Source organism: Solanum pennellii, chromosome 7 (assembly GCF_001406875.1).
Source record: "Solanum pennellii chromosome 7, SPENNV200".
Classification (NCBI taxonomy): domain Eukaryota; kingdom Viridiplantae; phylum Streptophyta; class Magnoliopsida; order Solanales; family Solanaceae; genus Solanum; species Solanum pennellii.
The window spans coordinates 70,163,673-70,191,587 of NC_028643.1; the positions used below are offsets into that span (position 1 = coordinate 70,163,673).

The window sequence follows — 27,915 nt, forward strand, 5'->3', positions numbered from 1 at the left end:
CTAAATTTTGAGAAAATGGAAATGAAAGAGAGAGAGAGAGCATGAACAAGGAAAAGGACCCAAAAAAAAACACTTGTCAAAAAGAAAGAGTGTCCTCATCCAACTATTGTTGGTTGGGCCTCAATCATAATAAATTTTTTGCTCTACAACCTATTTCAACACTAAAGAATAAAAAAACAGTGTGGTGCTAAACAATTCTATACAAACAAGAACTATAGTCCTGCCTCAAGGCATATGGATTAACTGTTGAAGGTAAACTTGTCACTTCTTCTAGTTTGCCCCTCTTGTGTGTATATAGATCCCAATCTTTCTTGATACCATCTCAATTTAAAATTGACCGCTATGAAATTGTTATTAGGGTATATATTATTAATCATGTGTTTAGACATAGTATTCTAACAATTTTCAAAATTAATCATTTAAGTGAGATATTGTTAGGGTATATATTATTAACCATACATTTAGATATGGTAAATACATTATAGCAATTTCTGATGGTTAAAAGTCTAAGTGAAAGATTATTTATATATATACTTTTAACCATATGTTAAGATATAATATTTATTATAGAATCAATATCTATCCAGTTTTAATAGATCACATATTTTCTTTTATGGTATCTGTTTACTTATATAGTAGATGATTTAGTGTGTAGAGTTTTAGCTTACACACAAAGAAATAATATCAGTTCTTATAAGTATTAAGTTTTTTGTTCACAGTCTAAGATGGAAATTGGACATGTCATCGGGTACAATTGTAGCACAAGATTAGATGTAATTTATCTTGATTATGGGAACGGTATAGTTCTAACTTCTTGTGTTAGTATATTTTGTATGTATTGAACGAGACCGAGTAGAGATACTTGTTTTAGACTGACTGACAAAAGTATATCCTCTAAACTATTAAATATACTTATATTCTTAATTCTGATATAACTATTATGATCTGTATATATTAATTATTGTTTTGATTTATTAAAAGGTAATATTCTGATGAGTCAATATGTCTGATAAGTTGATCATAATAATATATATTGGTGAAATAATACGTTAGTTGATGAAATCCATGTCTGCTTATAGAGATTGATTGATATATCTTTTTGAAAAACTTTTAAGTCCTCATTGTGTCAAATCTTGCAAGTAAATTTTTGAATCCAACAACATGAAATAAGTTAAGTAATGCTCTAAAGGAAATTAATTATTAAGTTAAATTCGTTAGTAATTTAATTTATTGATCAGTATCTGAAATCTTAACATGAGAAATTATGCAAGTGTTTAATAGGGAATTACAAAATAGAGGAGTTCAATTACGAATTTCTGAAGAAATTATTTGTAATTTATTATGGTAAGATTAATTCAAATTATTTATTGAAATTATTTAAATAAAAGAAAGACTAAGTAATTAATTATAAGACAACTTTTACATATAGTAAACACAAAATTTAAATTTATATTATATAATAAAATTTGCATAATTGTGCTCCATAACAAACATATATATATTTTTCATTGAACCGAATTCAGTATAGTTAGTTTGTCGAACATATAAATCAAAGTAATATCAACAAAAAAAAAAGCTGAATTTTAATATGGAAGCCTCAGATAGTCGATCACACATCAATAATTTTCAGACGGTAATTCCAAAATATTTATATAAAAATCATCATTGGCTTCAAAAGAAATAAATTAGAAAAGGGATGTAATCGCACGAAACGGCTCCGTGAAGGAATTGAAAAAAATCCATACACAGATTCCTATCAGAATGCGAAACGTTAATTAAAACTTGTTATTCGTCCAATCATAGCATCTTCGGTCATCGCATTTTGCTACCGTCGACGTGGCATCGGACCGATAAAAGTAAAAATAATTTTAAAAATGGATGAAACCTCAGAGACCCGTTACAAATCACACACACAGCGGCGGAGCAGAAAGCCACAGATCCCGACCATTGAGCGGAGACTGGAAGGAATCCGATCAACGGTGGATGGGAACGAGAGTGGAAACGGCGCCGCCGCTGCTGTTTAAAGTGTCATACGGCACTTCCTATTCCTGGGATGTCTTCCTCATTGGTACAAATAAATTCAACAAATGAGCAAAACCCTAATTAAGAAAACTAAAAAGTAAATCAAAGGGCTATTTAGAAGAAGTGGTGATTTGCAGAGGAGAATAGCAGTTTAAATAGATGTATGCCTGTTGAAACCCTAATTCTGAGACGCCGTTCCTGTTTGGGCTTTTTTTTTAACCCAATAGCAAATACTTATAATATCAAAACAGTGCTCAGTATAAAGCTTTTAGATACATAATATGTATATCTTGTATATTAAAAATATATAATGTTATTATGTTTTTTTTTCTTAAACTGAGTCGAAATTGTAACATTAAGTAATATTCTCAATATTATTAAGTATTTGCTATTGGAATAAAAAAATAGACTCATATCGATATTATAGAAAAGTTGAATTGAAACATACTTTATATTATACTTTGTGTATTTCCTTTTTTAATTAAATAAATCAAATACTATTCAAAAAATTACTAAATAATTCTATCACGCATGAAAAACTCCACTTCAAGAGTACGCAAGACTGAGACTATTAAATTTTGAAATACTATTTTATAATTGTTCATTCTGCAATAGATTATTTACAACTAAAGAATTCATTTATGTAACATCTAGAACTTATTCGCAACACTTAGAATTATGTTTTGACAGAACATGATTTCATAAGAGTCCAATGACCTAAATTACATTTTATAGACATGATAAACATTGTGTATTTTTTTCCCTTATAATTGTAGAATTCTATTTAATTCAAGAGTCGTGTCAGTTATTCATTTTTTAAAATGATTTTTTACCTCATTTCTATTCTATATTTCGTTACAAGTTTTAAAATTTAACCTGAAGTTGGATTTCAATTTTGGAAAAGTTTTCCATGATCAAACACGACTAAAATTCCTGATAAATGTATTTAGTTTAAATTGATTAATTACTTTGACTCTTAAAATATACAAGTTGAGGAGATCGTCCTGGGCTTTTATGGGCCGTAATGGTTCCATAAAGCAGGCCGATCCACTTTTATCCCTTGCACGTCAGCACTCAGCCCCAAGCTTATATGGGCCTGAGGTGGTCCGGTCCTGATTTGAATGGGCTGGAAGTGGGATAGTTTGATCTACAAATAAATATAGCCTGAATAAATTTGTATTTTTGAGAGTTATAATAATAATAAAGCATTAATATTATTAACATTTTATTTATTTAAATTTGTGTATATATAGAAGTGATACTTAGACATAGCTTTGATATTGAGGTATTGTTCATTTAATATTTAGGTCTATAATTGTTTTCAAAGAAATCTTGGACAGTAAATTAAAACATTCTTTTAAGATGAGCAAAATAAGATTGAGATGGTTCATAAAGAGAGGTATACGAATGCGTCAATGAATAAGTTTGGAAGGTTGGTTGTTTAATGAAGTAATAGACATGAGGGTACGTAAGTTGATTAGACTAAACATGATACAACTTTAGTTTATTGAATATATATATATAACTATAGATGTGATGGTTTGATTCGTGAGTCTATCAAAACAATCTCTATCCACAAAGTATGAATATATCCTACCCTCCGGGACTCCACTTATTAAAAAAACAAATAAGATATTGTTGTGAAATTGAAAAAATTATTTTTATTTTTAAAGCGAAACAAAATTTGAAAACTATATGGTGTTTGACCATGAAGACAAATTAGAGTTATTTTTTTAGAAACGATTCATTTTGTTGTATTTCAAATTCTTGAAATCTATGAACGTCATATTTTCAAGAGTTTCAACTCCGAAATAAAATAAAAAATCTTTCTTAGTGTTCAAACTCTCTTCAAGTTTTTTGGTGACATGTAGGATTCGACTATGACTGATAATGACATATTATCTACAGAAGTTGCTATTTATCTATTAAAACTTTGATCATATTATAAGCCATTTTCAGCATCACTTAATATGTTTGCCAATGCATATTAAAATTGACCTGTCTAATGTTTAAATTGGATATACGTACTGATATTCATTGAGTCATATAAGATTTTAAAATGACCAAAAACCAGTCTTATATTTTATAAATAAATTATTAGTACGTAGTCGATAGATGCATTCTACTAAACTAAACAAGTTGATTTGGCAGCTAATCCAAAAGGTTATTGTAAATTTAATTATAACACTGATTTTTTTTTTATAGTCCGATCAATCTGAATTTATATGACTCAATGAATATCAGTACGTATATCCAATTTAAAGTCTGATCAATCTGAACTAAAGGAAAAAGTCTACTGAAAAGCTCTATTTGTAAAAAAATGAACTTAAGAATAATAAGAATTAACAATTCACAGAATTATCGTGCTGTCTCACTAGTGTATAATGTAATCATATGTATATGAAATATATATATCACACTCAAATTTTGGTATAAAATTTATGTGTGCTCTTAAACATCGAGATAAGTTAACTATTTCAAGTATATCATATTTTAAATTATACATATTAGTATCAATAAATCATAAAATTCCATGTTTATTTCAATTGAGATCTACGTAAAATTAAAGGATGTGTTGACTTATCCACGTATTGGACATATAATTTAAATTTGAAATTGTCTACTGTCTAATATGAATATTTTACTACATGTATTAAATTATTCAAATACAATGTATCGTAATTTAAATATCTATATAAGAATTTCACAACTAAAAAGTTGATAAAAGTCAATGGAACAAAATCAACAAGTTTCATCGATTTTTCAATAATTATTAATTGAAAGAATCGACGTTCGTCCATCAATTTTTTTAATATAAAAATTCACAACTAAAAAGTTGTAAAAGCCAATGGAACAAAACCAACAAATTTCGTTGATTTTTCAATAATTTTTAGTTAAAAGAATCGACGTTCGTCCATCAATTTTTTTAAGAAAATAAACATAAAAAAGACGATACCACGACAAGATGGATAGTTAGTTATTTGTGGATCAAGAAAAACCTTATGCATCATGGAATCCAATTGCATTATACAGAGTCCGAAACTTAAAGGATACAAAATATTAACAAAAATTTTAAAACGGTATATAAAATTTTAATAAAACCAAAACGGTAAAATCGCTGCAGATGCAGCGACTTACCTCACGTGAAAAAGCAAAATAGCTACCTCAGCAGCGATTTTGCAAAAGTTATTTTTTTAAAGCAGCGATTTCAAAATTCTGTTTCTTAGAAATCGCTGCCTTGGCAGCGATTTCATTTTTTTTAAAAATTATATATTTTTTTAAAAATAAATAAGGTATATCGCTGCCAGGGAAGCGATTTATAAAAAAAAAAAAAATTTTTTAAAATCGCAGCCTAGGCAGCGATTTATTAAAAAAAGAAACTTTTTTTTATAAAACGCTGCCCAGGCAGCGACTTTATGAAAAAAAAATTTTTTTTTATAAAATAAATCACTGCCAAGGCAGCGATTTATAAAAAAAGAAAATTTTATTTTTATAAAACGCTGCCCAGGCAGCGAGTTTATGAAAAAAAAAATTTTTTTTTTTAATAAAATAAATTGTCTCCTGCAGCATACTAATGGACCACTTTATGGATTTTTTTTTGTTTTTCATAAAGGCGCTGCCTGGGGCAGCGATTTATTTTATATATATAAAAAAAATTTCATAAAGTCGCTGCTTGGGCAGCGTTTTATAAAAAAAAATTTTTTTTTAATAAATTGCTGCCCTGGCAGCGATATACCTTTTTTTAATAAATTGCTGCCCTGGCAGCGATATACAGTGATTTCTAAGAAACAAAATTTTGAAATCGCTGCTTAGGCAGCGATTTCATTTTTTTATTAAAAAAAAATAACTTTTGCAAAATCGCTGCTGAGGCAGCGATTTTGCTTTTTCAGGTGAGGTAAGTCGCTGCATCTGCAGCGATTTTACCGTTTTGGTTTTATTAAAATTTTATATACTATTTTGAAATTTTTGTTAATATTTTGTACCCTTTAAGTTCGGACTCGCATTATACATCCCCACTAATATATATATATATATATTTATTTTGTAATAAAATAAAAACATTATATCTATATTATTGTGTTATATAAATCTGTCAGAAAGTGATAGGAAGTATTCCATACCATAACATGCGGCAACTTGGCTAGATCTATACCTATATCTATAATGCAAAAATTCGCATCGGCATGGACTTAATAAATTAAATTAAAAGTAATTTTGTGTATTTTTTAGTTTTAAATTATATTTTTATTTGATGAATGTTCAATATGTTATCAAATTTATTCATGTTGAGACTCATTTATTGACATTTTCTTTAATTGATGGAAGTTTAAATTATCAACAAGTGTGTTAATTAGCAATATGTTTTTGGCATAAATCCAAGTACATTAACAAAAAGGTTTGGATTTCGAAAATATTCTTAAAACGAAATAAACACGTCAATACAGAGGTATCTGACTTTATTAGCATTGAGATTATGATGATATAAATGATTAGGTACCCTCTAAATTGTCTTATCCTCATATTTTAACCTCTTATTCTTGTCTTCATTAACAAATTGGGCCCCACCCACATGATTTTCCAACGATTAAGATACGTCAAATACTTTTTTTAGAAAAATATTAATAATAATACTTAGTAGGTCCCTTAAATGAAATTATTGAGGGACCAAAATTATAGCAGTAATAGAGTTCCATTATTATAACAAAAAATTACAAAATTCTTAAATTGTTAATCGGTTCAGAATATATTTTAGCATTTTAAATACTTCAAAATTACGAATAGTTTATCCCTCTTGAATTAGATTTCACAATCCTCATGAATTAAATTATTCAAGCTTGATGCGATATCTCATATTCGTTTTTATACGATATTCATCATAAATAAATTGACTTGACTAATCTAATTTTTTCAAGAAATTAGAGAAATATTATATACATCTTAATTTTCTTTTTTTTTCCCCACTTATTATTCAGTATTTATATTAAAGTTTGAATAAATTCAAATTTGTGTCAGAAAATTTCATATAAAAAATAGAACATTCTCTAATAGAGCCAACTCTGTACCCAATGATGAAGATAAAAAAAAGGATCTATTTCTCTTACTACGAATGTTTAAAATTAGATCACAAGTTAATCAAAGAAGGATAAATTATCCAATTCTAAATTCTCTAAACACAAATTTAACCTTTATCAATCTAATATTATATAAATGTAAATGGTAACACATAAGTGTGATTGTTATCTTTTTTTGTTAATATCTATATTTTTAAAATTTTAATTATATTAAAATTAAATTAATAATATATTTATATATTACGCCAATATATAAAAATATTCATGATATATATATAGAGAGAGAGAAAATATGTGGGGGAAAACAACAATATACTAACGGCGCCACTTATCCAAAGAATATCCTTTTGGTAATAATTGGGTCCAATATTTCCACTTTATGAAAATTAAAAATCTCACTGTTTTTTTTCACTTTTTAGGAGTAGTAGTTTCTTTTTAGGTTCTCATGCGTTGTCTTTTTCTCTTCTCATTTTTTTTAAAAAAAAAATTAAAATTACAAAGCTGTTATTGTCATCTAAATTGTCCACTATTATACTAGCTGTCATGTGCAAATAAAAGTTAAATTTTGATGTTATAGCTACCCTATACTCTTAATTGATCAATATTCGTTATTGAGTTTTTCGTCGATTATGATAGAGTGATAAAAGAATGATTTTGTACCAATCTTGAATATGGTTTATTTTTGATAAAAAGTGTTTTACCTAAACTCAAATAAATATAAGTTTTTTTGTTTCTTTTTTATTTATTGTTTTGCTTATTATATAATTGTCCTAATTAAAGTTTATACTTATTTCATTGATGTATTACTAGATTCTGTCAATCAATGTGTTGGATATTGATTTATAAGTTCCTTTCAAAAATTCTTCTCATTCAACTAATGGAGAAAGAAAAATTTTTGTAAGAAAATATGAATCAATGCTTTACGAAGAAAAATAATAGTTATTTGCACTTAAAATTATACGTCGAGCGATCCCAATTAAGCCGAATCCAATCAAACTTAACTTTTCATAATATATTTCTTGTTGAGTTTAGTTAAACTTTTTCAATATACGTATAACTGAACCCGACCCATATATTTTATAGTAACATTATGTGTAAGTCTCTTTCGATAGATCAATGAATTTGAACCCCACATGACAAAAGTTAGTTGGAAAAAAAAAAGGAAAAACTATTTAAGGAAGAATAAATTTTATTTTCATTGATCTTCGATATTTCAAATTTAAATCCTGAATGTAAATTCGTTTTTGGTAGGAAAAAATTTAATTCCTAAAATAAAACTTTTTAATATAAAAATTTAAATAAATATTAAACATCGAATAAAAACATAGACATATTCAAATGGACATAAAAAGGGAATAATTACCAGTATCGAACTTTATTCCAAAGTAACATTAATTCAATATTCATTGAAAGTGGAATAAATTTAGTATCTACCCCATGTCCCCATTACTTGTTCACACGATTAATATTTGATGGGAAACTACTTCCTTCGTACCACCAAAGAATGTTTCAAGATTTCATCAACTTATTTTTTAGTTGACTTAGAATTGATCTTTATTTAAAAAAGAAGGATGCTTGTCATTAACATATTTAGAAAAAATAACGTAATACTCAATGAATATGTAAAATATAAATATAACAAGTAAAAATAAATGCTAGAAGTAAATCCTAGCGATAGTCGTGTGCAAAATTAAATGATTATTACATTGAAATTCCCATAGCTAGAAATCTAAAATAGATAATTATTCCATTTGAAGTTTTTTTTTATTATTTTTATTTATATCTCTTTTAAGAAAACATTAATTAATTAAGGTGCATATTACAAAGATTATCTTTTATTTAAAAAAGGAAGATAACTATATATCCAAATAATCCTTATGCTTCATGTTCTTAAATGATTTTTAAAATTAACATATCAAAATCTTAAATAACAAATAGGAAATATCATATCGTATTGTACAGAAAATTTATGGATTTATATTTAAGGAAATTGAAGTGTGAATATTTTTTAATCGCACGCTAAGGGTAATCGTTATGGCAATCACGGACTATAAATGCACTGACACATTAATTAATTCTTAAAATAAAGTTAGTATATTAATATTAAAATATTCCTATTATCTTATGAAAGACGTCGGCCAAAAGCAACGTCAAATTCTATAATTTGAAACTCTGATTAAAGGAGCAAATATATAATGTATTATAAGAAAGTGATTATAATCGGTGATTCGATAATGTTAAACAAGATATTTGTTCTATGCTTTTAAATTTAAGGGATTTTATTTTTAACAATAATTAGTTATAAGTTATTATTTTTGATAAATATTAAACATTATTTGTAGAAAAAATTAACTTTTTATAAAAAATGAAGAAAATTTTAGAAGAAACTTGACATATTTGAAGTACTATATCTCATGAAAAATAATTTAAAATAAGATTGGTTATATTTTCAATTGAAAACTTGAAGAAATCAATTATATAAAAGTTACCTCATTTTCCAATTTTATATGTTACCTTTCGGATTTCAAGAGTCAAGCAAGTCTATCTTTGATCGTAAGTTTTTCATAGATCTTTTAAACATTTTGAATTATCAATTATTGTGGCTCATAGTACTTTTTATTTAGTTTATAAATATATAAATTTAATTTTTAAAAAAATTGAAGATTCCATGTGCAAATTTTTGGTCAAACTTAAACTGTTTGACTTTCAAAATATAAAAAGTGTCATATAAATTGGAATAGAGAGTATTAACATTCAAGTTTAAGATTCCGCTATATTTTTGTTTTAGGCCACTAATATGTTTGAGCCGATTATATATACATATATATAAAGAAAAATATGTTGGGTTATGCAGGTAATTAGGCGTCATGCGGAAGTTTATAAATTGCAAATTATATGATTGATAATCAGACCGACAAAAACTTATACTAAAAACATAATATTATTAATATGAAAACTAATATAAAAAAAATATTAAAACTATTAAAGAGAATAAATCTCATAAACAAAATTCCTGAACGACAACATTGGAAATTTTATTGTGTTATGTTCAATTTATATTGTTGGGATATATACTATTAACCATGTGTTAAGAAATAATATTTATTAGAGATAAAATATTTGCTAAAATTCAATAGATCATATATTCGTTTATGGTGTCTATTTACTTATATAGTAGATGATTTAGTGTGTAGAGTTTTAGCTTATACACAGAGGATTAAATCATCGGTTCTTATAAGTATAAAGTTTTTGGTTCACAACCTAGGATGGAAAGTGGACATGCCATCGGGTACGATTGTAGCACAAGATTATATGTAATTTATCTTGATTATGGGAACGGTATAGTTCCAACTTCTTGTGCTAGTACATTTTGTATGTATTGAACGGGACCGAGTAGAGATAGTTGTTTTAGACTGACTGACAAAAGCATATTCTCTAAACTATTAAATGTACTTATATTCTTAATCCTGATATAACTATTATGATTTGTATATATTAATTATCTTTTTGATTTATTAAAAGGTGAGATTCTAAGATGGGTCAATATGCCTGGTAAGTTGGATGATAGTAATATATATTGGTGAAATAATAAGTTACTTGATAGAATCCATGTCTTGTTATAGAGATTGATTGATATGCCTTTTTGAGAAACTTTTAAGTTTTCATCGTGTCAAATCTTGCAAGTGGATTTTTGAATCCGACACATGAAATAAGTTAAGTAGTGCTCCAAAGGAAATTAATTATTAAGTTAAATTCGACAGTAATTTAATTTATTGATTAGCATCTGAAATCTTAACATGAGGATTACATAAGTGTTTAATGGGGAATTACGAAATAGAGGAGTGCAATTACGAATTTGTAGTGGAATGATTTGTAATTTATTATGGTAAGAATAATTCAAATTAATTATTTAAAATTATTTCCATAATAGGAAGCCTCGATAATTAATTTTGTGGTCCCTATAGTGCCCATATTTAATTAGAGTTCAGAATCCTATTTCTATACAAAAAGGAAAAATAATATGGGTTAATCTAGTCTTCTAGAAAAATAAGGTTTTCTAGTCCTTTTTGGATTAAAAAGAAATCTCTATAAATAGGGATTCTCTTAACCTAGAAAAAATATGATTAGTTTTCTATTCGATACTTGCCCACCCAAGTATTGAGAGAGTTCGGATGTGACTTGGGATCACTGTAGAAGACCATAGCTACCTTGTAGAATCGTTCAAAGGTTCTATCTTGGAACTTTGCTTGAAGGTATCCGCTCACGTTTCAAGAGGTATTTATCGAATTAAATTTCTGCATGTTTATGTGTTCTAGCATGATTATGTATCCTAGCATAAACGGTATTGGTTGTCTATTATTCATGTAAGTATTAAAGATCTTGATATGCTTGCACTGTGCATATAGTTTTTCCATCATATATATCTTCAAATTTTTCCTCTAATAAAAAAGTAAATCAAATATGGAACCAGAAAAAGTTTAAGCATTTATAGTAATACTTTGGTTTTTTGAAAAAAAATTAAATAAGAAAAGAAAATCAAGATGTAGAAAAATATTATATTAGAACTTTAAAACTATATAAAACATGTTATAAAACTATAGAATAAGAAGAAGAAACTAGAGAGAAAAGAAGAGAAGACTTGTTATTTCTCTTGATGAAATCCTTTTACAATGAAGAGGAACACTCTATGTATAGGAGAAATCTAACTTGGTTCCTAAGTAGGACTCTTAATCATATCCTAAAAGGACTTAACATGATAGACATTCACTATAATACAAATACTTTATAACACTCCCCCTGAATGTCTAATTCATAGATGATGTGCCTCGTCAAAAACTTTACTAAAAAAACTTTAAGAAAAGAAAACTCTATTAAAGGAAAAGAGTACATATATCTATTAATACGCATCTAGGCTGCCTCATTAATAATCTTATAAGGAAAACCCAGTGGGACAAAACCTTGTAAGGGAAAAAGAGTACAGCACGTATTAACTCCCACTAATGAGAACATCAATCCAGAGACTTGAATCTTCGCATTCCAAACTTGTGCATCATCTTCTTGAAAGTTGCATTTGGTAGAGACTTGGTGAATAGATCAGCCACATTGTCACTTGAACGAATCTGTTGCACATTTATATCACCATTCTTTTGAAGTTCATGTGTATAGAAAAGCTTTGGTGAAATGTGCTTTGTTCTATCTCCTTTTATGAATCCTTCCTTAAGTTGTGCTATGCATGCTGCATTATCTTCATATAAAGTGGTGGGTACTTTATCACACTCCAAACCACATTTCTCTCGAATGAGATGTATCATAGACCTTAACCACACACATTTTCTACTAGCTTCACGAATAGCTATTATTTCAGCATGATTAGATGAAGTGACTACGATGGACTGATTTGTAGATCTCAAAGATATGGCAGCCCCCCCACATATAAACACATAGCCTGATTGGGATCGAGCTTTGTGTGGATCAGATAAATATCCTGCATCAACATAACCAACAAGATTTGGGCTACAATTATTAGAATAAAATAAGCCCATATCAGTTGTCCCTTTAAGATATCGCAAAATGTGTTTGATCCAATTCTAATGTCTCCTAGTAGGAGCAGAACTATACCTTGCTAACAAGTTTACAACAAAAGCTATATCAGGCCTTGTAGTATTAGCAAGATACATTAGTGCACCAATTGCACTAAGATATGGTACTTCAGAACCAAGAGTTTCTTCATCCTTTTCTTGAGGTCGGAATGGATCCGTATTCTCATCAAGTGAACGAACAACCATCGGAGTACTTAATGGATGCGCTTCATCCATACAGAATCTTTTCAACACTTTTTCTGTGTAGGAAGATTGATGAACAAAAATACCATTTGTCAAATGCTCAATTTGCAAACCAAGACGTAATTTTGTCCTTCCCAGATCTTTCATCTCAAATTCGTCTTTAAATAATCAATTGCCTTTTGAAGCTCTACTAGAGTTCCAATAAGATTTATGTCATCAACATAAACAGCAAGTACAAAAAAATTCGATATTGTTTTCTTTATAAAGACACAAGGACAAATTGCATCATTTGTATAACCTTCCTTAATTAACTACTCACTAAGACGGTTATACCACATGCGCCCAGATTGCTTCAAACCATATAATGATCTTTGCAATTTAATTGAATACATTTCTCAAGATTTTGAATTACATGATTTAGGCATCGCAAATCCTTCAAGAATTTTCATGTGTGTCTCATTATCAAATGATCCATAAAGGTAGGTTGTTATTACATCCATCAAATGCATTTCAACTTGTATCCATAACGGGTGAGTATGTCTCTTCATAATCGACGCCAGGCCTTTGAGAAAATCCTTGTGCCACAAGGCGTGCTTTATACCTTTGTATTGCATTTTTCTCATTTCTTTTCACACAAAAATCCATGTAACCAACAAGTTTAATACCATTAGGTGTTTGAATTATAGGTCCAAAAACTTCACGCTTGGCAAGTGAATCCAACTCTGATTGAATTGCTTCTTGCCATTTTGGCCAATCATTTCGTTGTCGACATTCTATAACAGATTGAGGTTCATGATCCTCATTATCTTGCATGATATTTGTTGCAATATTATATGCAAATACATAATCAATCACTATTTCTGATCGATTCATATTAGTTTCAACATCTCTTAAATTTATGGATAGTTCATTATTTCCTTGAGTTTCAAGTCCATAGATTCTTTCATGAATATCAGACTTATTAAAATTTTGAACATCCATATGAGATTCTTTCATAGTGTCATTTTGACATTTAATCTTTCTTTTTCTAGGATTTTGATCCTTAGAACCCAATGGTCTACTACGCTTTAGGTGTTCTTTTGACTCATTAGTTATGACACTAGTGGATGGTCCTTTAGGGACATCAATTCGAATTGGGACATTCTCTGTAGGAATATGTGATTTAGTAATCCTTTTCAAATCTGTAAATGCGTCTGGCATTTGATTTGCAATTTTCTGCAGATGAATAATCTTTTGTACTTCTTGTTCACAAGTGGAAGAATATGGATCAAGATGAGACAATGATAAATTTTTCCACAAAATTTCTCGTTTTATTTCACTATTCTCTCCCCCTAATTTTGGGAAACTGTCTCATCAAACCAACAATCTGCAAATCTAGCAGTATACATGTCTCCAGTCAATGGTTCAAGATAGCGAATAATAGAGGGTGACTCAAATCCAACATATATTCCTAACCTTCTTTGAGGGCCCATCTTAGTGCGATTTGGTGGTGCCACAGGCACATGTACAACACATTCAAAAATTCTTAGATGGGATATATTAGGTTCTTGACCCATAACCAATTGCAATGGAGAAACCTTATGCTAATTTGTAGGTCTGAGACGAATAAGTGTTGCAGCATGCAAAATTGCATGTCCCCACACAGAAGTGGGCAACTTAGTTTTAATTAATGACTCAGCGAGACCATTCTGAGTATGAACATGAGCAACAGAGTGTTCAACTCTTATCCCAATTGCTAAACAATAATCATTAAATGATTGGGATGAAAGTTCTACAGCATTATCAAGACGAATGGACTTAATCTGATTATCAGGAAAGTGTGCCCTTAACCTTATCATTTGTGCCAATAATTTTGCAAATGCCAAGTTACGAGATGACAATAGGCACATGAGACCATCTAGAAGAAGCATCTACTAGAACCATAAAGTATCTAAATGACCCACTAGGTGGGTGAATAGGTCCACAAATATCCCCATGTATACGTTCCAAGAACGCAGGGGACTCAATCTTAACTTTCGTTGGTGATGGTCTCCCAATTAACTTGCCTTGATAACAAGTACAAGAAAATTTACCATTTAAAAGAACTTTTAGGCCTTTTAGTGGATGTCCATTCGAATTTTTTATAATTCGTCTCATCATTATTGACCCAAGGATGTCCCAGACGATCATGCCAAAGTACAAATGTATTGGAATCAGTGAACTTCTTATTTACTATAAAATGTGCCTCAATTGCACTAGTTTTTGTCCAATACAAGTTAGAAGATAAAGCCGGGATCTTTTCTATAACACATGTCTGCCCGGAGATATTCTTGGGGATACCAAGATATTCAAGATTTATTTCATGCATTGATTGGATATGATAACCATCACAGATATCTTTAAAACTCAGCAAGTTTCTCTTAGATTTTGGAGAAAACATAGCATTATTAATGATGAGTTTAGTTCTCTTGGGTACAATTACAATGGCTTTTCCAAAATCCTCAATCATATTGGTACTACCAAAAATTGTAGTAACGTTTATTTTGCCCATACTTAAATGAGAAATATTTCTTATTTTTGAATATCATATGTGTTGTACCAGAATCAATCAAACAAATATCTTCATATTTCGATAATGTGTTTTTAGAATTATCCATATCTTTATTAATTCTTCAAATCTAACTTCACTTCTGAGAATTTAGAGTCTCGTGCTGATAACGTGTTATAAAACTATAGAATAAGAAGAAGAAACTAGAGAGAAAAGAAGAGAAGACTTGTTATTTCTCTTGATGAAATCCTTTTACAATGAAGAGGAGCACTCTATTTATAGGAGAAATTTAAATTGGTCCCCAAGTAGGACTCTTAACCATATCCTAAAAGGACTCCACATGATAGACATTCACTATAATACAAATACTTTATAACAAATTTGATATTTCTTTTAGGTGTATCTTTTTTTTAGAGTATGCTTTTATTTCTGTTGAGTTAGTAGAGTATTTTAAGTAATGGAATTAAATATTGCCTCACCATTATTGGCAATTTAGTTAGCATTCACTATCGAATATAATAAAATTTAAAAATGATCAATTAATATAAAACGGAGAGTATAAACTTTATCCCATTGAAGTGGATGCATAACGATATGGGGATATCTCCAACGGCATCCATTATTAACTAATTAAATTATTGAATCAATTAATTGATCTTTGCCTAAAAAACGATTCCATGCACCATGTGTACATTACTCATCTAAGAATAATTCAATGCACATATATCTAAGGATGATTTAATTAATTTCACACATAAAAGAGAAAAGATGAGGAGACAATTTCAAACTTGTAAAGTCCTCTCATCGTTCACTTCACTTTTAACTTATCCATTACTGATAACACTACTAAAAATAAATCTATTTTTTCTAATTTAGTTAAAGAAATAAGAAATAATTTATTATTTAATTTTCAATTTGACCCTTATTATTAACCAACCATGTTGAATTTATAATATTTAATAACTTATATTATTAAATTGTCATTTATTATAATTTCTTAATAAATACTTCTATTATATTAAAAATAATTATTTAACAATACTTATCCAATTTAAAAAATCAAAAGATAACCTTTTATTTTTACTATTAAATATTAAGTTAAAAATAATTTTAATAATATTACCTATATTATTTATTATTTGTCAAGGGCGTGTCAAATCAAACCAATCTTAATAAGTAAAAATGAATCGAAGAAGTAATAACTTGTACACTCTTAATTGTCTTGAATAACTAAAAAAAAGAGCATGTGCATATATATAACTAAAGTAAACAAAATTTATGATGTTTACGTGGATATTTGTACACCTTTAAAATATATTATTAAATAGTACATGATAAAATATCATATAATACAATAATTTCTATCAAAATTTAAATACATTTCTAATATTTTTCCAATAAAATAATTAATTAAATAATCGCTCATTCAACCATTTAGGTCACAAATATTATATCAACAACAACAACAAAAAAAGGTTTGATTAGTTGTGTAGAGATCCCTAGAATATGGACAACACATTCCCATCTTTCATGCACACGAACCACATCGTCGTTGTGCTTTCCCTTGTGCTCACGTCTTCCATATATTATTATATATCTATTTCTCTAAACTTTGCTTCGCTAAAATATTAATTGTGAATTTAATAATTGTGATGAACAATATCGAAGATATAATAAAAATGTAAAATAACCCTAAAATTAAAGATTGAAAATCAAATTTTGAATAAATAATCATATCATAAAAAAAACAAACAAGTAAGAAAAAAAATGAAGAGAGAGAGAGACAAGTCAGACATATCATATGGTAACAATTTGATCAACAATAAAAGTTGCTTCCTCGGTCTAATTTTTTTGTTTTTTTTTTAACATTAATTTAACTTATTTTTAAAGTTAATTAGATAATATTAATTTAATTTTTAAAATAAAAAGTTTAAATATTCAAAACAATAGAAAAAATATTATGTATTCTAATTTTTTACATATCAATATAAATATACGCTAGAATGTTAATTAAAATTTTTAAAGTTCAATTTTAAAAATGAAAAATATGAAAATCAATAATAAATAGAGGGAGTAGAACTTAACTTTTGAGAAAAAAGAAAAAAAATTAAGTTTAATCTTTTTTTATAGATGGATCAATCGATTTATTGTGTTTGTGGGTCTGTAGAAAATAAATATATGTATTTTATTTCATATTTTTTTTATATAAGTATAAGATATACAAAAAAGTTATTTAGTTCAATTAAATTTCTATTTGATACGGTAGCTCTGTCCCTAAGTGCGCTTATATCTCATTGATTTGAGAGTTATTGTTAGTGATCATTCATGTATTAAAACAAAAGTAATTTTTTACTCAAAATTAATAATAAAGAATAATTTTAAAGACCTTCCCATTCAATCATATTGACCTCCTCCATAGCTTACGATATTACTTCATACCTCCATTATTTTAATTTTTTTTAACAATTTCTTTTAATCTATCTTTTTATTAATGTAATAAAATAAATGGATAATGAATGCATAAAATGAACTTTAACTTGACGTCAGTTGACAACTATGACCTTCAACTTTAAATGCAAACAAGTAGATGCTTAAACTTTTATAAAAAAATTGAACAAATAGATACATATATCCTACATGACATAACACACATAGAATGCTACGTAGAATTTAAAATTTTCATATAAGATAATATCTTTTTATTTAATTTTATACAAATCTAAATATCTACTTATACACACCTAAAATTAAAGATCATAATAATCAACTGACATCAACTTAAAAGGATCGTATTAATATATTAGGCATAAAATAAAATTCGATAACTTTGCCCTAAGACAACACCTAACTCCTATCAAAATCAGGGATGTGGTTTCTAGATTTATAGCTTCCTGCTATGACAAGGACAATGCTGGCGCCAGACGGAATCACATTTACATATAGACCTTTTCCCAATACACCAATCTTTACCATTATACCCCTCAATTTGGGTGTATATGATTTACATTGATTTCGATTTTTTTTGAAAAAGTATTCATACAGATATATATTTTTTCCGTCTTACTTATATGTCAGTTTTTTATTTTACACTTATTTAAGAAATTATGTAAATTTATCTTTCTATTTTTATTTAATATATTGTTAAATTAACTCTATTAATAAATAATAAAATTAATTAACTATTCTATCAAAAATATAATATGATAATTTATGCATAAATTTCATAAAATGACAAGTATTATGATTCAGCTATTTTTATGAAAGAAATGATATATAAAATGGGATGAAGGAGTAATTAATTTTTGATTAAAATATTTCTTTAATTGTATCAAAATATTACTATCTAATGTATTTGGTATACATTATTGTCATTCTTTATGGGTAAAAATGTTTTTCTTTTAACCTTACTACTGGTTTGATTTTAATTTGAATTTTAATGGATTTACTAATATCTATAAATTATAATTTTATTGAATCATTTAAAATTAAAAATCTCAAAAATTTGAAATATATACTAAAAATTATGAAAAAATTATATGAATTATATATATAAAATAAAGTATTACGGTTTGAGTTGACTTCTTTTAGTTAAATCAAATTAATCCAACTCAAGTATAATTAACCTTTTTTACATTATCAAGATAAATTAAATTTAATTACTAATCAAACTTTTTGGTTTAATTTACGATTTAATTTAATTTTCGATTTAATTTTAGACATCCGACCTCAACAAAAAAATATTCCAAATTCAGTTCACTTTATTTCTTTTTCGTTTCCCCCAAAACCAACTAAAATAGATAACCTCCAATTGAATTTCTCTTCTTCTTTCCTTTCTTCATTCAATTTTTCGTCAAAAACGTGTCCAATTCCTCTGTTTGCCACCATTTCTACCTTCTCTGCAAAGCAATCCTCTTTTCAAATTTTCCAATATTCACACAATCTTCTTCAATGCAATTCACAAATCCCAATTCTATAGATTATATGTATCTATAGATTAATTTTCATTGTATAAAAAAGGGTTGGCTGCATTAAGTCTTTTTGAATCACTGACATACTGCTGCGGAAAAGAAAAAAATTGTTTTTTCGATGGTCCTGTGGGGTGTTTATGGCTACTGATCGCTTTTGACACGCTTCTTCATTCGGCTATATCTATCTCTTTGTGTTATGAAGAAGCCCTGTGGTGAATTTTTATTTTCAGACCTGAGTTTTTCTTCTTCTGGGTTGTTGGATGAGTTGAATTTTTCATGGAATTTCGTTGATCCCATTTTTATTCATCCTGGTAATTGGAATTTTATAACTTTTTTGTTTTATTCTCAAATTCGATCTTTTATGGGAATTTGAGCATTTGGGTTGTTTTAATTTGTTGGGTTCTTTTTGAATTTTGATGGAGCAGTGATTGGTGGTGCGAATTTGAAGAGGGGTTCATGGGGAGCATTGATTATGGCAAATGTGTCTTTCCCTTGACTAGTTTGCAAATCGGGTAACAATATTCTTCTCTTTTCAGTCCGAATTCTGTAAATATAAATCTTGTGATATTTCTGTGCTGAGAACTTTTTGCTTCCTGTAAATATACCAATAAATCTTGGAGCTTTGTTGCATTTGAAACAAATACTTATATGATAATTATCTGGCTCTTGCTACTCTTTTGTTTGTTAGTTAAGTGGAGCTAAGGAGCAAATTTTGTGGAAGATAAATCTTGAATTTTCATTACCTGCTACTTGATGATTTCTAGTTTTCTTATCATGAATAATTTACTTTTACATTTCTCTCTCCAACTCACTTTGTGATGACAAACTTTTTGGTGAGTTTGTGGGAAGTTTGAGGAGTTTGTTAGAGTCCAACTTGCATTAAATTGGCAGGATGTATGTTGTGAAAGATGGTCTTTTTTGGACTTAAATGAGGAGAGTTAGTTCATGCCGGGTGTCGATGAGGAAAATAAGCAATCGAAAACAAAGAGGATTTCCTCAATATTTTTTTAATGTGAATGGGTTTTTCCATTGTTATAGACCCAGATTCAGCCTGAAAACTACTTCATTTCAAAAAGGAACTTCAGTCTTATTCTCATAACAGATTCATATTAAGAATTTGAGTTCAGGTAGAATGTGTTTGCATCATTGAGGAAGCTGCTTGAAGTTACCATATGGTAGGCTCTAGGAATGAAGTTAAAAGGGTTAGGAGAGGTTGTCTTATTACTAAAGGGCAATCCATGATTTGAACATTGTGGGTTCAAGTTTGAGGTTCTAATGCTTTGCATTTGATTTACTAGGTTCGCAATCTGTAATTCGTACTCATCAAAGTAGATTTTCTAACACACACACAGTTCCGAGCCAAAGCTATTGGGTTTGAATGAATCCATAAGATGTATGCTAGCTCCATTTATGCTTATTGCATCGCTGGGCAAATAAAAAGATCCTGTTGCTGACTAATGTTTATGTAGCAGAATTAGTATCTTGGAGATTTTGATGTAGCAGTTAAAATTCATATTAAGTTCTAAGTTCTAAATTTTATGTATGTTGCTATAAACCATTAGTCGACAGTTGTCTTTTCAGTTGTCTTAATATTTAGATACTGATTCTATCTTTTTTACAGGGACTTGCAGTCTTATCTTTCACATCTTCACGTTTTCCTCGCCCCTGAGAGTAAGAGATTATATATCTTGGTCGACAACCGTCCATGGCTTAGAGATCTTGTCTCTAAACCTGCACACTTATGGCAATTGATGGTTACCAAGGTTGGTAGTGCATTATTTCCCTATTTTCCTTTTTATCTTTCCTGTATGTTTAACTAGGAATTTGTTTTTCCAAATGCAGTCCAGGTTATCTCCCTTTGCAAATACCAGAGGGAGGAAGCAGAGGAAAGAGAATGGAGATATAATGGATATAAAATCTAATCCAGAATTAAGCACGAGTGAATCAGAAAATGTCAGAAGATGGTTTCCCTTTCTTGATGCTGTAACATTGTCAAAGAGGAGGGAATTATTACCTGTAAAGAAATTGAGGAACTCTTTAATCTTGAATAGCAAATTACATAGGACCTTATATGGGTTCATTGTGTTTGAAGTTGCGTGGAGTGATGTGCGTGGTATAAATTATTTCAATGAGCTTCAGGTATAAGTCACTTCCTTTGGTTGTTTGACCTTTTAAATGTATGCTCCTAACTTGTTTTAAAATCTTGGACAGACAGATACATCACTTGCCATAGAAACAAAGTTCATGAAAAGATGGGAATTCGATAGTGTAGCACAAGCTGCTAAATGCATGTCGTCATGGTTTTCTGGGACTCCCACAGAACATCATCTCCTGAAAGTGTGTTTGGAATCTACTATAGGTATGCTTTATTCACATGGTAGTTGATACTATGCTTCTTCATTTGATTCAATAAAATAGTTACCTGGTCCTATCTAGGGCCAGTGATGACTTCAGCTCTTCCTGCATTTTCCTTTGCTTATGCATGTAGAGATCCACTTCTTTGTGTCTTAAGTGTGCCTATAAGAAATGAACCATTTTTCCTTGGTTGGAGGAACTCTACAGAGTTATATAGTGAACGGAAAACCACTGATTATCTTGGGATAGAGAGTGCAAAATACCATTGGCATTTTGGAAAAAGAGAACTTCCAAAGTTTCTCAGTCAGTAATATTGATTGTACTTTCCATTGAAACTTGTTCTGATCTGCTTTCATTAAACAAATATTTGGTTCAGTTATTAGCAAAAACCCATCTAATCTGCTGTAAGTTCATTTCTTCGTATGTACTTAATGAACTCCTCTCCTATGTTTGTGAAATTCTTACATGTATTTTGCGGCAAACTTTTACAGGAGAGGTATTTTATGATTCTCAAGACATTTTCCGGGATACTTCTGATGTGGCGGACAGTGATATTTCTTCTGCCAATTCAAGTGACGATGATGAATCTCCTTGCGGTTCAATGAGAAGTTTCAGTATGTACCCTGCAACAGAAAATGGTGAAATTTCTCTGCATACACCAACTCCACTTGATGAACCTCATAAGAGAAGAAAACTTTTGAAGTCCATCAGTAAGCGATTCAATGTCGATATGCTCTCTGAGGAGCCCTTTTCTGAATCTATTGAATCACAACTACATGGTGAGCCCTCTGACAGAAGTACTTCTGAAGTAGTTGAAGCCTCCCAGTACAAAGATATTTTACTTTTGTTTCGGTTTAATCATCGTGATTTCCCTTTCAAACTGAGAGACATCATTCTTTCGGACTTACGGCTTCTTAGACTACTGGAAGCTGGGCTTCCTTCATGGGTCATATTTCTCCAGTCTTATCCAGTATTTTGCCATATTTATCGCCCATGGATGTGCCCTCTAGCAAGATTTTTATATGTCATAATCTCTGTGGTTACTGTTCTGATTGGATTTTATGATCTATACAAAAATGTACCTGTACTCAAAGCGACAGCATCTAGTTTGTTTGGTCCACTTTTTGATTGGATTGAAACATGGGAAATGGTATCAAGAATTCAGTACTTGGGAACCATGCTATTTCTGCACAATTTTCAGAAGGCCTTCAGGTGGTTCCTCATGACAATGCGTACTACTCGGTCATTTTTCTCCGTTCTCACACAGCCAATGGCAGGTCCACTTGTTGAGTTTGTGGGATTCTTCCTTCCTTACTCGACTATGTGTGCACAAATTATGGAAGATTTCTTTTCCGTGATATGGTTTACAGTCTGGTCTTCTTATACCTTGGTGGGAAAAACCATTGAGATTTTATTACTACCTCTCTGGTATACCACGTCGTTTATTTGGAATCTTGGTAAGTACATGTGCAACTGCTGAATATGATCCCAATTCTCTTGCTTAAAATGGTTTATGAATTTAAAATTGGTACTCTCTGTGTGAGACTTCTTTTTTCTGATCGGATTTTTCTCAATTGCAGTGACTTATTTATTGTATCCTATCTTCTGGATTCTGTGGGAAATAACGTATGCTCCAATTCGGCTGGTCTTTGGTTTTTCCAGCCTTCTGGGCTTTTTATGTACTTCTATATATGAAGTGATTATGGATTCGTGGCTGTTCGTGAGTAGCATAGTTCGAGTCACTTCTCAGGTGGAGACTACAGTGACATCCAGTGCTGTATCCGTATCCATATGGCGTTCTCTTTGGAATGACCTTTTCTCTCAGGTAACTCACTTGTGTCCATTTGATCCTAGTATGAGAATTATTGAAAGTTCTTGTGCTAATACGTTTCTTCTGAGTTTTGACTTTTACAGATTTTCAAAGCTCTTCGAAGTATTCTCTATGGTTTTGTTGCCTTTTTCACAGCCTGCAACAGACACCGGCTAAGGTATGGTTCTCTAGTTTGCTGGTCTCTCTTTGAGAATGCCATTTTCTATGGGTATGGGTACTTTCGAAATTTAACTTCATTGCCAGCGGCCACGTAGCATTTGCAACCGACAGGATGGGAGTTAAGATTTTGAACTAAGAAGGCGTGATATTTAACATAGAAAAATATAGTTAGGGTGTATGGGATGGGTCTGATTGACCTCCTTATGGTGGACTAAATATCTAAATGGCTAAGGAAGTTGGTGTTAATCAGCAGAGTATGTGGTACTTATTACTTTTTTATGTTACCTGACTGCTAGTGTATCATACGTTATAGGCTCTATCAAAAAGACTTGTATTACAGCACAGCGTGAAAAATGAGTGAAACCTGTCCTGTTTCCTGTGCATCCTGATAAAGATTTTCTGGTCTATTGCAACTCTGAAATGCTAATAACTTTTGATTGTTTATGTGAAATTTTTCCTGGGATGTACCGCCTTTAGGATTGGCTGATTTCATCTGATGTGCATTACATTTGCAGTATCTATAATCATATGAGTGATTTTATACAAAGATTATCCCAGCCTGGGAAAAGGTCACAGCCTGCAGAACGTGGCCGCAGTCCGCCAACATCTGGAACACAAATCACGGTATTTAGAGTCTTGTTGATCATATTTACTAGTACATCTTATTAAAACAGTATAAATTTCTGTTATCTTTTTGGGGGATGTTCGTTTTGATGTTGTGGTTGCTCCTTTCCTTCCGAAACTTGGTTGGTCTAGTTTTGTGCATTATAGACTTATTTTCTGAACTTTTCAGTAACTGTTGAACTTCATCATTTTCATGCCAAATGATTGTTCACTTCTGCAGTGGGTGAACACAAAAGATGTGCACCACCAGCGAAAATTCAGAAAGATCGATTGATGAGAGCAGAGAGACGTCTGCACCTTTAAATTGTACAGCAGAAGTTAACTCCATCCCTGACCAGGAAGCTTTTTGCTGGCGGCAGTAAGATAAGGTCTATCTTCAAGTGAAAATATGATATGGGAAGTCAGTTTGCTCAGTTATTTGGCTTCTCCTTGGCTGTTGCGCCCCGAGATTTTTGTTTCAATCTACTTTTTTATCGTCCCCTTAATAGTGGAGCCTCCACCCAGAAGAGCTTGTAGTATACCAGAAAATGTCTTGTAAATAATGCAAACATTGAGATACTTTTGAAATACAAAGTAGAAACGTTAGAAATATTCAATACCAATACCTGCTTACTAACATTTGTATCTCCCATTAATATTACGCGTACATGCTATAAGTCGAGCAGATAGATATAGACAAGATTGTAGCAGTATGGGTTCTTTGTTGTCTGCAATGTATGAACCCAACCAAATTACACTACACTATAGTGATCTCGAACGATGGATTGACCTTAACTGGAAATGGAATAATATGAGATTCACAGTTATCTCAATTATTGAGGAGACAGGTTATAGGTAGAACAAGCAACACTTAATTTCACGACAAGAAGCAACTGGAGATCTTCTTGCAACAGTAAGCAATACGTAGCTAAGTAAGTTCATACAAACGGTTAAACATAAGACGGAACCACATATATGCTTCTACAGTACTTAGAGTAGCACAAGCTACATTCATTGAAGTCTACCACCTAGAAACACAGACTATGTCCATAAACAAAAGAGATGGGACGCCTCAAATAGTTGAGCCTCCAGTTTGATGCAACATTGCATCAATTTCATCGCCATCCTCCATCTCCAGCTGAAGCAAGGAAGAAAGGTTGTTAGAGAAAAAGAATTAATCACAAGAGTGCAAACTATAAAGCACAAATAGTAAACCAACATTGTGTTTACTGTGTACTATTAGTTCCTTCTTTTGTTTCTATGTGTGCAAACATGGGTCTGAGAGAGATACCTCATCTGGAGTCTGCTCTCCTCGAAGACGACGACCATCAAACAAGAATGCAATTGAATTAAAATCCACAGACTGCCGGTCACAATACGCATTCATGAGTTTCTTTAGCTGGGTGCTTCTTTTGATCCTAAAGAAGACTTCATTCCCGTCCTGCAACCAATAGAAAGCTAAATATGTAAGTCTCTCAATGTTGTCCAAATTGTTATGGGAGGCAAGAGGGCACTTCTTTTTAACAAGCACTCGTCACCATTATAATGAGAAGGGAAGATGGAATCAATCACACACAACATCACAATCCGCAATCAGATTGCAAAGCAAACAAAGAGAAATCTGAAGACAGAGTAAGTAGGATCAACTACATATTCAACACAAACTTTATTCCAGGTGGGCTGCTTACCTTATCTGCAAAACCATCATAATTTTAATATGATAACAACATAGATACGACTAAGGAAAGTCGTCTACCACTAATTGATGCAAGCAATTTATGCGGAGCATCAAAGCCTACCATTGATGACTAAGGCATGATCCTCAGCGAACACCATCCGTTACACTATACCTAGACACCTTGGTTTAATACACTATCAAATAGATGTATCCAAATGTCAAAAATGTAGAACTATCTCAATCTAACACAACAAACACAGAAAAACAGTGTCGCTTTACCAATTACCATCTATAATCCTACCCCCAACAATAACCCTTCCCCACAAGAATGACTGGAATCCCCACCACAAGGGAAGAAGACTATTCAGCAAACAATATCTTACTCGATCAGACACAATTGATAATAAACCTAGCTTGGTAAATGGCTCAGGAATTAGAGACTTCTGCAACCACAAAATGCACAGCAGAGTTTTTAAGGGAAATGATGACTACTCTTTCTAAGAAATTAATCTGAAAAACATATATTATCTTTGATTAATGATGCGGAGGAATGTTTTTTCACCTCAAAACACAAACAGTTACATTATTATTACTAATATACATTCATTGCAAAAACAATGATACATACACCCAACTCCTGGCACACTTGAAGCATTTCATAAGCTTCTGTATTTGCATAAAGACTACCACAAGATTCTCTAGCAGTAATAACAAAATACCGTTGACTAAAATATGAGATAACTGTTCAAGCGTACAGTTTCGAAAGAGTCAGTTAATGTTTTCAAACAAATTTTCGACTTGCACGTCAGTTATAGAAAATTTAAAACTACCCCTGCAGCATCCAATCCAAATTTTAAAGAATGAATAAACAAGCAAACAAAACGAAACAACAATTGTAACACATTATCAAGAATCAAAAACATGTTAAACGCACCTAGCAAAAACACCGAAACTAATATGAGATTTACCCGTTTAATCATTCAGTTTAGCACAAAATTTACTACTTTATTCAAGTCAATTACACATTAGGCCGTAAAATTCCAGAAAAGTAATATTTCTGTTCAGAGCTTTCGGAAATTCCAAAAAGAACAAAAAGTTCAGTTTTTTCTCTCCAAATTACTCGCTAAAATTCAAAAACAACCTCTAATTTACTTCATGGCCAAACACGTTATACATCATTTTTTCAATAGAAAACAAATACTATTTTTATTTTCAATTTTCACAGTGAAACATAGCCAAACGCCTATTATAGTCTCATAAATCAGTTACAGAAGATCTAAAAGCTCAATCCAGATTCTAAAACATACATACATACAAAAAACCAGACATGCTTATCTTCAAAACGAAGACTGAATCTAACACATACTCCCTTTGTCTCAATTTATTTAAATTTTTTTCGAGAATCAAACAGTTTGAAAGATACATAAAAAATTTACGATCAAACATAAACTTATTTGAATGTCGAAATTTGAAAAATTTCAAACAAAACCCTAAGCAGGGGAGACAACATGCGGATGAGTATAAAGAGAAAGGGGAAAAGGGCAGACCTGACTTTTGACTTTGAGATTGATGTGAACTTGATCGCCGCCGGGCTTCTTGTCTTCCTCCGCTGCTTGAGACATTTTTTTTTGTTATGTGTTTTTTCGCCTAAACCAAAAGAAGATAAAAGAGAAGATTATAGGATTATCAATTTTAAGGTTTTTCACTAATTTATACTTGTACTCTTCTCTATTCTATTTCCCATTCTACCCTTCGCGTAAAAACCACGCATTTTTTTGCCTTTTCAATTTTGTCTTTTTCCTCTTCTTTTTAAGTCAATATTTTAATCAACTTGTTTTGATGATGTATATTACTCCACATAGGATGCCAATTATTATTGAACGTGTGTATATTTATTTAGTTTTATAAAAGTATTTA

The 27,915-nt window shown here is 30.3% G+C and overlaps 2 protein-coding genes and 3 non-coding genes across 7 annotated transcripts; 1 reads left to right on the forward strand and 4 right to left on the reverse strand.

Moving 5' to 3' along the window:
• Nucleotides 1-1,589: 1,589 nt before the first annotated feature.
• On the reverse strand, nucleotides 1,590-1,672 carry LOC114078120. The gene has a single exon (XR_003579663.1). It is a non-coding gene; the product is annotated as a small nucleolar RNA snoR77Y (small nucleolar RNA).
• A 22-nt stretch (nucleotides 1,673-1,694) lies between these two features.
• On the reverse strand, nucleotides 1,695-1,849 carry LOC114078133. Its single transcript, XR_003579676.1, has one exon. It is a non-coding gene; the product is annotated as a small nucleolar RNA snoR2/U65 (small nucleolar RNA).
• A 157-nt stretch (nucleotides 1,850-2,006) lies between these two features.
• Nucleotides 2,007-2,071, reverse strand: LOC114078134. Its single transcript, XR_003579677.1, has one exon. It is a non-coding gene; the product is annotated as a small nucleolar RNA U49 (small nucleolar RNA).
• A 17,091-nt stretch (nucleotides 2,072-19,162) lies between these two features.
• On the forward strand, nucleotides 19,163-24,959 carry LOC107026004. 3 transcript variants are annotated; one of them, XM_027918235.1, is made up of 10 exons: nucleotides 19,163-19,683; nucleotides 19,798-19,884; nucleotides 20,994-21,135; nucleotides 21,215-21,511; nucleotides 21,584-21,731; nucleotides 22,219-23,184; nucleotides 23,308-23,552; nucleotides 23,642-23,715; nucleotides 24,233-24,341; nucleotides 24,511-24,959. In XM_027918235.1, the coding sequence occupies exons 2-10, from the start codon at nucleotides 19,829-19,831 to the stop codon at nucleotides 24,511-24,513; spliced, it is 2,040 nt and encodes a 679-aa protein (XP_027774036.1). In that variant the 5' UTR covers nucleotides 19,163-19,683; nucleotides 19,798-19,828; the 3' UTR covers nucleotides 24,514-24,959. The 3 variants fall into 3 exon arrangements, with proteins under 3 accessions (XP_027774036.1, XP_015082308.1, XP_027774037.1); XM_015226822.2 differs by having other exon boundaries at nucleotides 24,562-24,959; XM_027918236.1 differs by lacking the exon at nucleotides 24,233-24,341 and having other exon boundaries at nucleotides 24,562-24,959.
• A 154-nt stretch (nucleotides 24,960-25,113) lies between these two features.
• LOC107026005 (small ubiquitin-related modifier 1) lies at nucleotides 25,114-27,696 on the reverse strand. The gene is made up of 3 exons (XM_015226823.2): nucleotides 27,546-27,696; nucleotides 25,612-25,761; nucleotides 25,114-25,458 (listed from the first exon to the last, which is right to left on the reverse strand). Exons 1-3 carry the CDS (start codon nucleotides 27,618-27,620, stop codon nucleotides 25,393-25,395), a joined length of 291 nt encoding a protein of 96 aa, XP_015082309.1. The 5' UTR covers nucleotides 27,621-27,696; the 3' UTR covers nucleotides 25,114-25,392.
• Nucleotides 27,697-27,915: the final 219 nt, after the last annotated feature.

What these genes read in the sequence shown, in the direction of transcription:
- LOC107026004 (XM_015226822.2), top strand. Translation starts at nt 19,829, where the DNA reads ATGGGGAGCATTGATTATGGCAAATGTGTCTTTCCCTTGACTAGTTTG. An exon ending in TTGACTAGTTTGCAAATCGG is followed by an intron (nt 19,885 to 20,993) that starts GTAACAATATTC and finishes TCTTTTTTACAG; the next exon opens with GGACTTGCAGTCTTATCTTT. An exon ending in GTGTTTGGAATCTACTATAG is followed by an intron (nt 21,732 to 22,218) that starts GTATGCTTTATT and finishes AAACTTTTACAG; the next exon opens with GAGAGGTATTTTATGATTCT.
- LOC107026005 (XM_015226823.2), bottom strand. Translation starts at nt 27,620, where the DNA reads ATGTCTCAAGCAGCGGAGGAAGACAAGAAGCCCGGCGGCGATCAAGTT. An exon ending in ATCTCAAAGTCAAAAGTCAG is followed by an intron (nt 25,762 to 27,545) that starts GTCTGCCCTTTT and finishes TATTGGTTGCAG; the next exon opens with GACGGGAATGAAGTCTTCTT. An exon ending in GAGAGCAGACTCCAGATGAG is followed by an intron (nt 25,459 to 25,611) that starts GTATCTCTCTCA and finishes TCCTTGCTTCAG; the next exon opens with CTGGAGATGGAGGATGGCGA.